Source organism: Macrosteles quadrilineatus, unplaced genomic scaffold, assembly GCF_028750875.1.
Source record: "Macrosteles quadrilineatus isolate MER2022 unplaced genomic scaffold, UCM_ALF_1.0 Scaffold_5__1_contigs__length_97177068, whole genome shotgun sequence".
In the NCBI taxonomy this organism is placed as follows: Eukaryota; Metazoa; Arthropoda; class Insecta; order Hemiptera; family Cicadellidae; genus Macrosteles; species Macrosteles quadrilineatus.
Window position 1 is genome coordinate 33,857,490 of NW_026542598.1, and position 16,426 is coordinate 33,873,915.

The following is a 16,426-nucleotide window of genomic DNA, read 5'->3' on the forward strand; positions in this document are numbered from 1 at the left end:
GGCTAGAATGTTATTTACAGCTTTTGGCTTCAATGTACCAATTGTGTCGACCCAAATACAGCTGCAATAAAACACTCTAGGCGGACTTGTCATAGAGTAGCTACTCTTGTTTTGTTTTGTGAGCTTCACTCACCATTCGACACTCTATATAACATGATTGTGTATAACTTTATGCAGGATTCATTTAGATTCAATAAATGTTTACTTGAATTTAACAAAAACAGCTGATTTATTGTAATTTTTACTTTGCCGACTACGTTACTCACTACTTTTCCTTACTCAGGATGACAACTGAACAAAATTTAAGCTAAGTTTGTTTTAATTGAATAAAAATTTAATAGAAAAAGGAGTTTATGTTGAATAAAGGATTTTTTTACCTGTCAAATGACATAAATATTTTAAGAACGTTGTTGAGCACATCATATTTTTTATATGTCACATAATACAAATTTAAGGCAAAATATAATGTGCAATTCGCAATCTAAGTTTCTTTTAAAATCAATAAATTTTACCCGCTCAATAAGCCTGGTGTTGACATTTATTTGTATCTACTTAGCTCACTCACTATTTGCACAAATATATATTTACAGTGTACGTGCAAACTCCCGAAATTAAAGGGGACATTAATTGTGTCAATTGTCAGCTAGTCGGTTATTCATGAATTGCGCCAACTTCTCTAGGGAGCCACCCGATAAGTTCACTAACTCCGCCATGGCGGCCCTGTTTGAATTGAGTAGGTTAGGTTAGGTTAGGTTAAGTTAGGTTAAGTTAGGTTAGCTTAGGTTAAGTTAGGTTAGCTTAGGTTAAGTTTGGTTAGCTTAGGTTAACATAGGTTAAGTTAGGTTAGCTTGGGTTAGGATGACACGTAAACAAGGCAATCCTTCTGCCGGAAACTCACTCCTACATGGCTTGGGCTTGGCGCAACTAAGGAAAATGTTTTGGGACCCTTTGAAGGCTTGGCACAATTAAAGATCTCTCTGGAGCAACTAATGCACGACCAAATTAAACTATACGATAATCTGATAAAGTCATTGTTTTAATTGACAAATCGTTTTAATTGGTGATTCCACAACTATAGTTGGCTTTGAGTGCTCTGTTAAGCTCCGTTAATTTTTTTTCCAAATGTGCGTGTTGACCTTCATTAAATTTTAACCTACCATATATATTTCGATACAAATAGTTTTGGAACAAATTTCAAATGCAGTACGAATACGATTTGAAATTTCTAAGCACGATATGTAGTTTTTTTATCAGGTAATTGCTATGAACTGTCCCAGTGTAATTGTGGATCATTCCTGCTTTTGAAGCGTGAATTTATCAGTACAAGAATGATTTACTGTAGTAAACGTGACCATCTTTAACGTTTAGTTACAGTAAATACAATAATGATGCATAGGTTCATTACGTGATTCAAATTTACATTTTTGTTGTATTTTTTTCGTTAGATCTAAAACATTAAAATTTATTGTTTGATTAAAGGGTTATTATATTGATTGCTGAGTGTATTAAGACAGCGAGAATCTTACATTGAAGACGTCTTTAAGAAAGACGCCCTAATGATCAGTTGTAGATTTGTTGTTAATGAGCGCAAGAATGCAGTCAAGGAAAATGTAGACTAAACGTAATGATCATCTCATTTCGTTCATTGCAAGCGTCATTTAATTACACCTTTTGTTTTGTGAAGTCGAAGTCGCATTTAGTTAGTCTCCTTGTATTTACTTAATGTGTAAAATACGAGTTGATTAGATTTCTTTTAGCGAATTTCCTTATAGGGAAGTAGTTATTAAAGAATGTCATATGAAGAGCACAGGACCGATTTAAATATGTAGGTATGTGTGATAAATATACAGTATATATGTCTCGTATCAGATTTGTATTAAATTCGGTAGGCCTACTAACTTGTAAATTTACGTATATTCGAAGTTCGAACGAGTTCGCGAACCAGCATATCTGAGTATAAAATATGGCAGCCGTTAAAAGTTTCAAAATGGCAGCAGATTTAAGAAATCTTTAAACGGCTGCCATTTCTGCCCCGGTTGTCAGTTTGAGTTCAAATTTGCATAAAACCCTTTAATTTGATGTGCATATCAACAAAGCTTACTTTCGAAATTTTCTTCTGACTCCTAGCTGGCCGTCCCCCTGATGAGGAGATGAGGTAAGGTAATTAGTGTATTACTAAATCGTGTGTTAAAATGACGTTAATGTCCAGTTACTGTGTTTCAAGTTTTAAAGCTCTATCTTTATTAGGTACATTTTGAAATATTGAACCGTCCCAGGACTTTTTTCCCATTCTGTATAGCTATATGTCATACGGATGTTGATCCATTATTTACCCCGAAAAATACCGTTTTAGCCAAGTAGGTTAGGTTGTATTGTAAGTATAGATATTTTTTCCAAATTTGTCCTGAATCTGGGGTAATAATACCCCCCCCCCCCAGGAATATCGATTCCTGCAGTAAATTTTCTGAATCCGCCAGTGGCACGCCATTAATGATAGACTGATTATTGACTATAGACGTGATGATAGTCAGTGTTATATAGTCAATGAATGGTCAGAGTCAACCCAGGACCCAGCACATTGGTATGTTACATTTGCCTGCCGGGCATCAGCAGGTCACCCGTAATCAGCTGTTGCCCCTATTGTTTACTATTATTATATTGATATGGCATAGGTTATGTTATAGGTTAAGTCAAACTACGAAATTCCTACTACAGTAATATTATTTATCTTATTTATTTCTTAATCTTAGTTTTTCCTAGTAGGCTATAAGTGAGTCAAACTGTCAAAACAAACCATTTTGTGTACGGTAAGTTATAGGATGATTGGGGAATTTATTGGTAATTGAAAGCAACCCCGAATAATTAAGCGAACTAACTATCTAAATTACATGTGATGTCACTCAGAATAACTGATAACACGGAAGAAGTTATATAAACGATGCAATTTAAATTGTTTGTCAGTAGGATCTGTTCACACTCAGAGAAACTTGTACATCTCACCCAAAAAAGGTATGTAATTTGGCTTCAGTAGGCCTAACTTACCGGTAAGTTATAGAAAAATAATAAAAGTCCATTTTTGTTTAGTCCTACCATTGACTATATAGCATTTCCCCTCCTCTCCCTAAAAAAAAACAAAAAAAACCATTGACTATTGACTATATACCATAACATAAACCATAATAAAAGGTTAAATTACCTGTGTCCGCCTGTCGATCCTTATTTGCTGTGTCCTATTACAGGAGATGCATTTCGGCAGAATAAATTGCCATCATCAGTCCTAGGCAATTTATTCTGCCGAAATGCATCTCCTGTAATAGGACACAGCAAATAAGGATCGACAGGCGGACACAGGTAATTTAACCTTTTATTGTATGTCATACCGATCCGGAACAACAACAAACAACACAAAATGAAATAAACCATAACCTGGACCAGGGGGTCCTTGGAGTAGGATTAGTCCAAAATTTATATAGCCTACCATTGTAAATACTAAGTCTAATTGTATCATTTTTGTCTCATCCATTATGGTTGTCATAAACTGAGTTCATAAAATTATTTTACAGAAATATGAGCAATACAATGAAGGCAGTAGTTATCCAAAGCACCGGGGACGTTTCCGTCTTGAAGGTTGAGAGCGTACCTGTTCCAGAGTTGACTTCAAACCAGGTGTGAATGCTTATAATATATATTTTGTAATATATAATTGAAGTATATGCTTTTAAATAAAGGCATGTACTTCAGGTAGGATATCCTGATGTAGGCTAGTTAATTTACTTGGGCTTATTATATTCCTACTATTGCTGCTAACCGTCTCCAAAAATGTTGTGCGAACATGTGTGCTTTCTGAACTTAACCCTGTCTCATGTAGTAGCCTACCTATTTGGAATTAAGTTAGATTGTGCCTGAAAACGAGCTTTAGTACAAGTAAAATAATTTTAAAGGCACCATTCCATTACCGAAAAATTCTTTTGAGTCTTTCATTTCATTTCATTTCAATATCTTCATTCAATAATTGTACATTGTACATTGACTTCCGGTGCCGCGCAAGGTTCGATACTCGGCCCAGATTTGTGGAACGCTGCCTACGACAGCCTTCTGAGATCTGAGATGCCAGAGGAGACCGTTTTAGTTGGGTACGCCAATGACGTCGCAGCCCTCATTGCTGCACGCAACGTTGAGCTAGCCCAACTGAAACTGAACCAAGTCATGCGCGTTGTAAACGCCTGGATGACTGATCATGGTCTGACACTCGCTCTGAGCAAGACAGAGATCGTCATCCTCACGAAAAAACGGATTGAAACTATCGTTCCGCTACGAGTTGGTAACGTAGTTGTCCAAACCACGCGAACCGCCAAGTACCTTGGTGTCATGGTGGACAACAAGCTGAGCTGGAGGGACCAGATCTTCCGTACGGCGGACAAGGCTGCTAGGAGTGTTGCTGCTCTTAGTAGGCTTATGGCCAATGTCGGTGGTCCCCGGTCCAGCCGTAGAAGACTACTGATGTCTGCAGTCCAGTCCGTGCTTCTCTACGGCTCTGAGGTGTGGGCAGACGCGCTTAACAAGGAGGCGTATAGGTTGAGGCTCGCACGAGTGCAGCGTCAGGCGGCACTCAGGGTCGCTTCCGCGTACCGTACGGTGTCCGAACCGGCCGTTTTGGTGATCGCTGGAGTTATCCCAGTCAAACTCTTGGCAGCGGAGAGGAAGGCAATCTACCAGAGACAAGGCTACATCGGAAAGGACGCTGCAAGAACAGAAGAGCGCTCCCGCACTTTTCAGATGTGGCAAGAAAGCTGGGAAAGGGAGACTCGAGGACGTTGGACTGCCAGACTCATCAGGCAGGTCCAACCGTGGGTAGAACGGCGGCACGGTGAGGTTGACTATTACCTCACGCAGTTCTTGTCAGGTCACGTCTATTTTCAGTCGTACCTGCACTTGATGGCCAAAACGAATTCACCTGACTGCATTTACTGCCCATGCATTCCCGACGACGTGGAACACACTTTTTTCCACTGTCCACAATGGGATATGCTTCGCCAGGAGGCCATTCAACATCTTGGGGTGCTGTCGATTGAATCGATCTGTGAGACCTTGCTGAAGGGTGAGGACAACTGGGACTGCTGGTCGCACTTTGTCCGGAATGTCTTTCAAGCTAAAAAGAATGATCTAGATCGGAACATAGTCTAGATTTGATAAGAAATAAACGGCTAGACACGGCGTAAGCCCCTCGGGCGTAGGCAAACTCGGCCTAGTTCTGATGAAGTGCGACAAGTGTTCCCAGGCTAGTGCCCGAAGAGTAGAGGAGGTTTTTAGTGGGTAGTCTCTGGGCCTTAAGCCCGTTGGAGTCCCACACTACAGGCTAGCAACCTGTGTGCATAAATGCATTTTCCCACCTCTCCCTTAAAAAAAAAAAAAAAAAAAATTGTACATTGAATAGTGTGTCTAATTCCTAACCTAGTAAATACAGTTAGGCATATAAGCTAAAATTACAATTTATATACCTAATAACTTACTAAGAAACTACCAATAAAATCAGGTTAATTGAGAAAACGCCTCTTTAATGGAGTAAGGAGCGATTTCTTATGAGATAATTTTTTAAATTGTTTTTAAATTTGATGTTGCCAATGGGTTTCAAATGATTTGGAAGAAACCGTAAAAGCCTTATTCCGGCATTGGTGGGTTTTTTATTTGAAAATAAAAGATGGTTGCGACTATTTTCTCTTAGGGCTTTTCCTCTTACCTACGTATTGTAGCATAATTGTGCGTTATCTGATATAGGCCTACTTTCTTTCGTAATGAGAGCAGTTTCAAAAATGTATTGGGCAAAGACAGTTAGTATTTTAAAATTTTTGAAATGAATTTTAACACATTCATAATTTTTTAGTCCCATCATTGTTCTTAATGCCCTTTGCTGTAATTTTAAGATTCAAGTAAGATTTGTCTTAGCTGTAGCTCCATATTAAGATATACCGTACAGTACGAAATGTGGCTATGGACAAGAGAATGATATATTGTTTTCAAAGTACTGATATTACATAGATAAGACATCTTTTTCAATGCAAATATCCCTGAATTTATCTTTGAGCAAACATGATCGACGTGGTCCTGCCAGGATAAATGTTTATCAACTTTTAAACCTAAAAAATCTATTTTTTCAACTTGTCTGATTTCATCAGAATCCAAAATAATCAACGGTTCTATTTTGTTTTTACATTGCTTAAGTTAGTTGAAAATTATATAAAATTAGTTTTACTTTTGTTTATTTTGAGATTGTTGGATAGTGAGTAATTTTTAATATTTGCAAGTTCTATAAAGGTATCTATTTCGATTTGTTCTACTGTTTTTCCTGTAATTTTTAAGTTAATGTCATCAGCATATAAACACATATTTCCACAAGGTACACACGACAGTGCATTTGGAATCTTATCAATGTAGCAAAGTAATAAAACAGGGCCTAGTATTGAACCCTGAGGGGCACCAAAGTGATTAAGTTTTATTTCTGATCTGTTTTTTACCAGCCAATTATTTTTATTAGACATGATTTCAACGTATTGCTTTCTATCCGATTCTTGACCGTACTTTAGCTGTTGATGAATAGTTTAGGCTTGAATTCAATGATAACAACTTTCTAGGCTCAAAGGTTCTCGTAACTTAATATAAAACCGAATAAGATTCAGAGGGGTTCTGCAAAGCTGTAGAATTAAAGAAATATTTTATACTTAGCATTGCAAGAAAATTTGGCACATTAAGAAATGTTGGAGATTGGACTAGCTCACAATCTAAATGACACTCGAATTTCATCCCAGTAGGCTATACCTAACAAATGCTGTTTTACTATATAGAAAGGTGCAGTACTAACCTCTCATAACATACAATTCTGTAAGAAATTAGGATATGCTAGCATTTGTACGGTAGTTTTAAATTTATATTTCTTCTTTAGGCCTATACATGTATGAGATAAGCAGTAAAAAGTTACTATAATATTTGCAGGTTTTGGTCAAAATTCACGCAGCTGGGTTGAATCCTGTTGATACATACATTCGGGGGAAGAAGTTCGGGTATGACCCCAAATTACCAGCCATCTTGGGGGGAGAGGCTGCTGGGGAAATTGTGAAAGTTGGAAACCAAACTGGCAGTAAGTACAAGGTGAGAATATACGCTGAAAAAAGCTTACAGTTGTTATAGTCCATTCAAAAATTTTAGGCGGTTTAAAGCCGTATTTACAAGTGGCCAGTTAGCGGGGAGGTTACTTGCCTCAGGTAAATTGAAACTTGAAATACACTAGAACTAGAGGCAAGTAACCTGCCTGCTTTACTACCTCGTGTAAACCCGGTTTAGGGAAAGGTTTCTTGGATTCCCTCACCACTTTTTTTAGCTTTATGTATAAAAATAAGTTAGCTATTATTTCATAATAGGGCGAAATCGCGTCCCCTCAAACTTCCTAAATTTTGAACCAATAGATCAAGTTGGTTAAAGACCTAAAACTAAAACAATAGAACACTTGCGTCCATCTGTTTCTAGTCATGCGTTAAGAGACATGCGCTTGGCGTGGCACACAAAAGCGCACAAGTGTGGACATAGCTAGTGGGAGAACTTGATGGAAGAGATTCCTTGATGGAAGAGTCCTAAAATCAGTGTTGGGAAGTAGCGCGCTACAAGTAGCGACGCTACAGTAGCGCGCTACTTTTTTTGTAGCGTTAGCTGTAGCTACGCTACATTTAAGATTTTGTAGCTTTAGCAGTAGCTAGCTACATTTTTAAAGTAGTTGTAGCGGAATTTTAGCTACTTTTCTCGCTACATTAACATTGTTTGAGATAGTGATTTTTATCATAACCTCAACCTTACGTGAAACAACCGCTTTCAAACTGAGATTTAAAAAAAAAATTAGGCCTACTTTCTTGGCTTCATACAGCTGGTTGCAGCCGTTTCATTCCCTATTACAACGTTTTGTGGACATGGAGGCCATTAAATGGGTGTTATCCACATTTTTGGCTCTCATTTCCTTAATTTACTACTCTATGATTACTGTCAGATAAAATAAAATCGCTAGTTGCAGACGACGTTTAAACGTTACCAGTGACAAGAGAAAGCTATTGAATGCTTGCAAGTGATTGACAGGGAAATTAGTAATCAATTTAGTTTCTTTATTAAATTGATAGTGTTTCAACTTGGGTTTTAATGGAAACCAACACTAAACCTTAAAATAATGAGATAATGAGAAAACTGGTCTGGTCTAGCTTCAGCTGTTGATTGTGGATCATCACATCACAAGCCCTTCCTTGGTTAGATTACGAAGATTTTTCAAAGGTTTACTAAATTAACAAAGAGGAAATTACCTAAAGAGATTTAAGATATGCCTAGACTACATGATAATTGTAACGAAAAAGTCTCCATATAACATGAAACTTAGATTGAAAAAATAGCATAGTTTAATCCTGCTAACAGCTCTTGTATAGGACTATTCCTAGGCTATGCTATGATTTAAGACGAATACCAAGTTCCAAGTTCAATTATTAGGAATATATACCTGTTTAGTCCTTGCAAGAACAAGCCTGTCATAATTTCTAAGGCCGTTAATGAATGAAAATCTCTATAGCCAACTTGTTACATAGCCATTAAAGACTACATGTTATTTTTACTTTACAAATTTCAACATGTTTAAATCAAAAGCCGATTTCAGGATAAGTTGCTGAATACTGTTTTCTGTACCAATTAGGTTGAAGCACAATTTGCCCTATGCATAATGACAAAGGACGATTTCTTGACATTGAAAAGTGTTATTCATAGAACAAGTAACTTATCACTATGGTTAAAAGTTACTCGTATAGCAATGTCGTTTTTAACATTAAAAGTAAAGAAAGGCAATAACTCCAATTTCAGTAGGCTAGTCTCTGTAACACAAAAAAGTATTTTTAAATAATCGTTTTACAGTTTTATTGGTCTTAATTGTTGATATAAGACATCCATAAATGAATCTATATTAAAGAAATAAAATGAGTTTTAAAATAGAGTTTTGTTGTATGTCCTTTGAACTTAATGAAATTTACATATAAGATGCTTAAAAATAATGCAATATTTTAAAATAAGTACTAAATATGATGGGACACCCAACTATTTGGTTCTGTTGTTGTAATTTGAGGTTTATAATGCCAACAAATTAAATGCAATCTAGAGGTATCTAGGTAGATACAATACCGTACTGACATTTTTTAAAAATGTTTGTTCGATAAAAATGTAGTTACAATTGATTTTACATTTACCTAATGTGTGTGGAATAAAAAGTAACGTCTTTGGAAAAGTAGCTAAAATTGTAGCTGTAGCTACATTTCATTGTAGCTGTAGTTGTAGCTAGCTACTTTTTCGGAACTGTAGTTGTAGCTGTAGCTAAGCTACTTTTTTAGAAATGTAGCAGTAGTTGTAGCTAGCTACATTTTAAAAGTAGCTTCCCCAACACTGCCTAAAATAGTCTCAGGAGGAAGTTGATGGGACAGGTGAATCCTCCACAAGTTTCACCTTTCGTCAATCTAGAATTGCTGACCATTACAAACTTTGTAAACAGTTCTAAACACAAAGTAAAGTATAAGCTTTAAGTGTATTTTGAATAAACTAAATAAACAGACCTGAAGAAATTAACAAACAAATTTACTCCATTTCAGGTGGGTGACCGGGTGATTTGCTGTCTGCGAGCCCCTAACTATGGAGGGTACGCAGAGTTTGCTGCTTGCGGAGTCGGGGATTTGATACCTCTCCCAGACAAGTTAACGTACTCTCAAGGAGCAGCTGTTTATGTGCCTTATTTTACTGCCTACAAAGCCCTGATAGCAAGGTAAAATGTTAGTATAAATATACAGAGTGTTCAAAAAAGGTAGGGACATAAAATTTATGTAATGATTCCTTGGTACAAAAAGAGCAATAAAGTTTATTAACATACATCCTATCATGTTTCCTTAAGTGTCTGTCTGTATTTGTTTTTTACTAAAACATTCATAACACCTTGACGGTGTGAGCTTCAGCGTTGAGATTCTGAAAAAGTTTTCATCTGTTTGATCATTTATGAAGAAAACATTGGGGATAGCAAGAAGGAAATTAAATTCTCAGTTATTCTTTGACTTGAAAGATATAATTGAAATCTCCATATAAGTTAATTTACTAAAATTGATATAGGTATCTTGCAACATTTCAAATAGCCGCCATTTTTGAAATGGTTAACAGTTTTAACCCTTCCCGGACGGGTGACGGATATATCCGCATATGGTTTTTGATGCTCCGGACGGGAAGCGGTTATATCCGCCTTCTTTTCAGACAGACTGGCAGGTGCTTGAGCAGTAACCAGATGTTTCCCGGAACCAAGGCGCCACTATCCTGCTCTTTCCATGACTGCGCTCTCCCCCGCACTCCCCCCTCTCTACCGCGCTAACCCCCCTCCTGCGCCTCACCCCCTCCCGCGCACCTACCACAACTCCTACGCTCCCCCCCCCTCGACGTTTCGCGCTCAACATTACGTTGTCTCTATTTATTGTTTACATATTGTTCTTTATTTATTGCCTAACGTTGTCATGGTCATATCTTCAAAGACAGGTGGCGGACATATCCGCTGCATTTCTACTCATCCGCGGACGGATAGCGGATACATCCGCATATTTAAAAACAATAAAAAAATTATTTTGACAGTATGATGTGTTCCACTGTGTTTCTTGAATGTATACTTGTATAACAAAACACAAATATGAAAAATTAATTTTTATTTTTTCCTCTAATATTTTCCTGTCCTATGTCATGATTTCGCCCGTCCGGAAAGGGTTGATTCTACACAAAGATTAATTTTTTTTTGGAATCTTAAACGTTGTAGCTCAAATTGTTAAGGAGTTATAACGTGTTTATAAAAAAAAAAAAACACACATACAGACAGACAGACCCTAAACAAAACTAGGTAGGTCATATGTTTATGAAGAAATTTTTTTGTTTTTTTTTACCCAAGAAATTACTACGGAAATTATGTCCCCACCTTTTTTGAACACCCTGTATAGGCCTAAAAAAATCAACAAACTAATCCAAAGATAGAATTATTTAAAACTCAAATTTCAAACTTTTGGGTGAAAAATTATAATTATTGATTATCTGCTCTGTATAATTGTCAATAATCTACCCCAAAACAAATGCACAGGTGCAAGCTGCAACCCCAGGAGTTAGTCATGGTGCATGGAGCAAGTGGTGCTGTCGGAGTAGCTGCTACACAGATCGCAAAGGCTCATGGTAATAATTCTTGAAATTCATCAAACAAAACTCTCCAATGTAAATTTAATATTCGGTTAACTTAAGCCTTAAGCCTATTTCTTATATTTCTCTGTTAATACTTTCAATGTTATGTCATTTGATGTCTTTTATAATAGATTTATTGTAACTCGATATGTCCATAACTGAAATAAAAGCAAAAAGAAGAAACATCTGTGTTCTCCTCTATACTAAATTAATGTAAAAAAAGAAGCCAAACAGGTGTTGTGTACAATCCCTAAACTCAATAACGTCATTAACTTCCATACCACCCAAACTGGACACACATTATTTAAGGTGGGCCTTTCTCGCCAGCTAAACCACACATTATTTAGCTTAGTATGGATTGCACATGTAAGGTATTCGAACCCGTACATGTAGCAAGACCTCACTAGTCAGTGTAACGCCTTAGACAACTGAGCTCCCATGCCACCATTGACCAAAAAGCGCACTAGCGCTCGTGAGATTCAACCAACTTACACCCCAAGCTACTCGGGCATAGATTTAACAGATTTAACTTTAGTATGCTTATTATATTTTCCAAAGTTTGATAATTATCTAAGTCAATGTATTTGTCATTTAGGAGCAACAGTAGCTGGGTCAGCAGGTAGTGAAGAAGGGATGAAACTGTTGAAAGATCTGGGTGCCGACGTAGTAGTTAGTCACAGGTACGGCTTGGAAAATCTTTACGTCACTTTGTAGCCCTATTTAAGAGTAAAATTAGATTTAGTTAGTCCCAATCTTTAAATTTCACAGTGTAAGAGCATAGACAAAATTAGTGAAGGGTGGATCATGTGAAATTTACTCATAGCAAGTGAGTTACGTTACTAGAGGCTACTTGATCACATTATTGCATTTGCCACTATGGTGTTTTGTGAGATTGTCAGTAAGTTGGGCCATAAAACTAATTATTTAAACCGTGTGTTATATAGTTAAGTTCTAAAACTAAGCAGAAGTAAATCTAACTTTAGCGTTGATTTATTTAGTATGTTATTCTTAAACCTAATTTTTGTCTGCAAATGCCTTTTAGGAATTTTTCAGGGTCATGTACAGTACCTACTGTACCTTCAAGTTTGTGATAGTATAAACTGTTCATAGAAATAGCCTGCGTTTTCAATTTTTCGGAAAAAAAAAGTATTGTTATGAATTCAGGGAAGATGGACACTTACAGAAAGTCCTGGCCAAGACTGGGCGTCAAGGATTTGACGTCATTTTGGAGAACAGAGCAGACATAAACTTGGGCATTGATCTGGCTGCTTTGGGAGTCGGTGGCAGAATTGCAGTAAGTTTAAATGTGTTTAAGGTTAATAATCATTGTTTGATTGAATTAGTTATGTTATAAGCATTAAATTGACAAAAGTAGGCCTAACTAAGAAATTAGTAGTTGACTTATCTAATTCTTATTCAGATCAAAGATGTATAATTTAGCAGATGGCTGCTACTGCTACACTAACCATTGACTATAACTTTGTATCTCCAGTGTCTGTTAGAAAATTTTAGATTTAGAAATGCTCATACCTCCATGATATGGAAAGATTGGGCTATCTATTTGATCCTGGATTTAGGTTTGTTATAAAATTACAGTCCTAAAAGTTAACATTCTTAAGTGATTTATATTGTTTATGAATTTTTATTTTTTAAGCTATTTTTCCTTTTTTATATTTCATAAACTCGAGAACCTGGTAGACAAAATGTTAAGCAATTTAAAACTGGACCTAAAACCCCTGAACACCTATCTATAGGTCCCCTATCCCTTTTTTTAGTAATGATATGGTACTAATTTACATAGATTGTTATGTCTAAACTATATTATGGAGTCATATCATTTCATTCTCGCTCATGTTCATTTCACAGGTAGTTGGATCTAGGGGTGAAGTACAAGTAGATCCTCGTAACCTGATCAGAACTGAAGGCTCTGTCGTTGGAGTTAATTTGGGGAAAACAACTCCGGTAAAAACAAAATAGGCCTTCCCAGTAAAGGTGGTAACCACCTTAACATATCTGTAATGTATAGAAGGTTATGAGGATCCATTTCTCCCTGTTCACTACATTTTTCATTGTGATTTATCATGTTCATTATTATCACTCAGTTATCTTGTGGCAATATTTTCAAAACCATAATCATTGGGATGAATTTACAACTTATAATTTGTGACTGTACAATAATATAATCACAAATAGTAGTGAACATACTACAACTATTAATTACTTTTTTTACTTTACTCCTTTCACAAAATTTAGGCCTCCACCTCGTCCTAACTATGATACTACAGCTGTCAGCTAATCAGCTGATTAAGCTAAAAATAGTGGTGGGGCAACACAGGAAACCTTCCCCTTGAAGAGCCTAAATATTGTGAAGGGACTTTAGGCGATATTTGTCTTCATACAAGATGAGATTTCAGCAATGTATTTTTCTCAGGTAGTTGGTTCTCGGGGACCAGTAGAAGTGGATCCTCGTAATTTTATTAGAGCTGAAGGTTCAGTGTTAGGGGTCAACTTTTGGAAAATTACAGAGGTAAGATTGTAATAAGTTGGGTAACTTATAACTTCTAAATTTCTTTTTTTGAGAGATGGCGGCCTCTTTTAAGCTTACATTTGCCCGTAAAAATTTGGCTTAGGCCTGTTCATGAAACGTATCCAGCAAAGCAAGGGCAGAGGTGGTATATCGTAGTACATCAGTTTAACTGTACTTATAAAATTTAGTGGCAGGTACTAAGATTCGAACCCACGATATTGCTGCGATGGATTTGAATTTAATTTCTGTCTGTGGCACTACCGACTCTATCCAAATGTTAATAGTTTATTCTAGGTGGTCGTCTCCCACAATATTCTTATAACATCTAACTTTTTGGAAATCAATTTTTTCTTCTTAAGAGCTGAACATTTAATATTAATATTTTGTGGCACTTGTTTTTGTTGTAACTGGGTTGGCTAATTCAATAACAGAGTTATTTAATATGCTAGTGAGCACTGGCTTCCCCCGTTTGGCATTTACCTCATAATATCTTTAGACCACACAAATCACCCTATAGGATTAAGATCAAAAAGTGTTTAGAAGAAAAAGTCATATCCTTACACATTCTTTTCCCAAGTTAAGCTGGGTTTTCCTGGGCACGGAAGCAGAGAACGAAGTCCGCTCTCTTTTAGCTTTAGGTAATTAATGGAAATTTTTTCCTAAAAGCATGGTGGACAGCCCCTGGATGAGCAGAAAATCACATCTCCATGTGCTCTCCGTGTTCCACACCTAGGAAAAACCAGCTTTAAAAACTTTTAGCAGTACGATAATACAATTTCTTCGTCTAACTCTTCCGTTAAAATGTTATTGTTTTGCAGGAAGAGTTCATTCAATACTCATCAGCTTTAGTGGCTGGTATGGAGAATGGATGGCTAAGCCCAGTTGTCGGCAAAGAATATGCAATGGAGGAAATACAACAAGCACACACAGACTTGATAAAATCGCATGGAGCTTATGGGAAACTAGTACTTAAAATACTCTAGCTTTCTTGAATGTAAGACTGAAACTTTCTAAGGGAATTGTGTTAGGAAAGCTAATTTGGTATTCAATAAGATTTTATCTACAAAGGAGTTTAGCTTACAGATGATTGGTTTACGTAAGAGATTTATATTTCATGCAATAATTACGATAGGGACGAGAGAACACAATGATATTAGACTGACAAATTATTTTTTGTGTCTATATCATACATGTAAAAAATTTAAATACTCAATTTAACTTAGCATTTGAATATTAAATATGGGCTACATTTTTGAGGTGAGTAATTTATTTACATCATATTAACTACAGCCAAGCAAGACTGAAAATTCTGAAAAGTCCTTTTTATATGTTAATAATATTCATCAGAAAATTCTTAAACACATTCTTTGGATAGTGGATTTTATTATAGGCCTACTGCCCATTCATGACTGAGTGCCATAGTGCGCAAAGAAGTTCTCTTGATAAATATATTTTAATCTTGAGCTCTCGTTCAATCAAGGAGACTAAAAGTTTAATAAATAAAAAAATTAATTTTTCGCAACAGTATTAAGCGTCTGCTTTTAATTATAAAATGTTGACCTGTGGGCCACGCTCCGAAATCGTGAATGTCCCCTGCGGTTGCGGTGGACGTACAGAGGATAAACCTCTTCGGTCAGACAAGCATCATCTTTGTCTCCCCAAATCACAGTGAAACTTTGAACGTTTCCTGTGGTCACGTTAACATAATCATCATTCAACATATATCGCTGTTGCAGAGACTTCATTGTCTACCGTGATTGAGGCAAAATTGATATTTCAATAGCACAATCTTTGCAGACGCTTCTGGTGATCACTAATATAAAAGCTTGGCTTTTAAATTGAACCCCTTACAGAATTTATTGGAGATATGAATTATGATTAAGGAATCATAATCCATGTCAGGCCCCAGCAACCGCCATGTCTATCGATAGAGAGATAGTAGTAGCATACCGTACTTTTTAGCCAATTTATTCTGAGCCTAGCAATACAAATAATCATCATCACCACACCATCATTGAGACTGTGATACTATTGACACTTTTTTGTAAACATTACTGTTGTTTGCTCTTACAGCTCTGTGTAAATAACAATTCATCTTGTTCTTAAGTTATTAAAGAATATTATATAGATTAAATACCAAAAACTTGCTGTAATACTATTAAATGTAAATAAAAATACTTAAAATAAATCTATTTTCATTACAGTAGTAATCTTATTCTAATTTTCTCTCACAAACCTAAAATCCTTCCAAACTTAAGTTTAACCAATTTACTATTTTATACCAATATTTTGAACACTGAAGTCGACATCACATTTTTATCAGCTAAAGCAATCTGTACGTGCCTCTCACAGATTAGATTCTATTGATTGAGTTGACATTATTGCCTAAAAATGTTTTTGCAAACTATCAACTTTCTAAGTTTACAATAACTTGCCGTTAAGTATTGGCACATGATTCAAAGTAGGTGAACTGAGAAGGAATTACATTTGACAGAAACATATCTGTTGCCTGCCGTTCTGCCATCGACTAAGTTTCTATCTCTCCATATCAACTAATAATTTTTTGTACAAACAAACAAAATTATGGTATAATTTTTTATCAATCGGTATGAGCCAGTGAAAATGAGTACTGTAGATTCTAGG

General features: G+C 36.2%; 1 protein-coding gene across 3 annotated transcripts; it reads left to right on the top strand.

The window, feature by feature from the left end:
* Positions 1-2,683: 2,683 nt before the first annotated feature.
* On the top strand, positions 2,684-15,989 carry LOC128996002 (quinone oxidoreductase-like). 3 transcript variants are annotated; one of them, XM_054421109.1, is made up of 9 exons: positions 2,684-3,009; positions 3,564-3,666; positions 6,988-7,143; positions 9,654-9,823; positions 11,162-11,250; positions 11,852-11,936; positions 12,421-12,550; positions 13,123-13,218; positions 14,602-15,989. In XM_054421109.1, exons 1-9 carry the CDS (start codon positions 2,939-2,941, stop codon positions 14,764-14,766), a joined length of 1,065 nt encoding a protein of 354 aa, XP_054277084.1. In that variant the 5' UTR covers positions 2,684-2,938; the 3' UTR covers positions 14,767-15,989. The 3 variants fall into 3 exon arrangements, with proteins under 3 accessions (XP_054277084.1, XP_054277083.1, XP_054277085.1); XM_054421108.1 differs by lacking the exon at positions 13,123-13,218 and adding an exon at positions 13,688-13,783; XM_054421110.1 differs by lacking the exon at positions 13,123-13,218 and adding an exon at positions 13,688-13,783 and having other exon boundaries at positions 2,684-2,807.
* The last annotated feature ends 437 nt before the right edge of the window (positions 15,990-16,426 follow it).

Bases quoted from the DNA above. Each gene is read 5' to 3' on its own strand.
- LOC128996002 (XM_054421109.1), top strand. From the start codon at position 2,939: ATGCAATTTAAATTGTTTGTCAGTAGGATCTGTTCACACTCAGAGAAA. The intron at 7,144-9,653 runs GTGAGAATATAC...ACTCCATTTCAG, and splicing joins AAACTGGCAGTAAGTACAAG to GTGGGTGACCGGGTGATTTG. The intron at 9,824-11,161 runs GTAAAATGTTAG...ACAAATGCACAG, and splicing joins TACAAAGCCCTGATAGCAAG to GTGCAAGCTGCAACCCCAGG.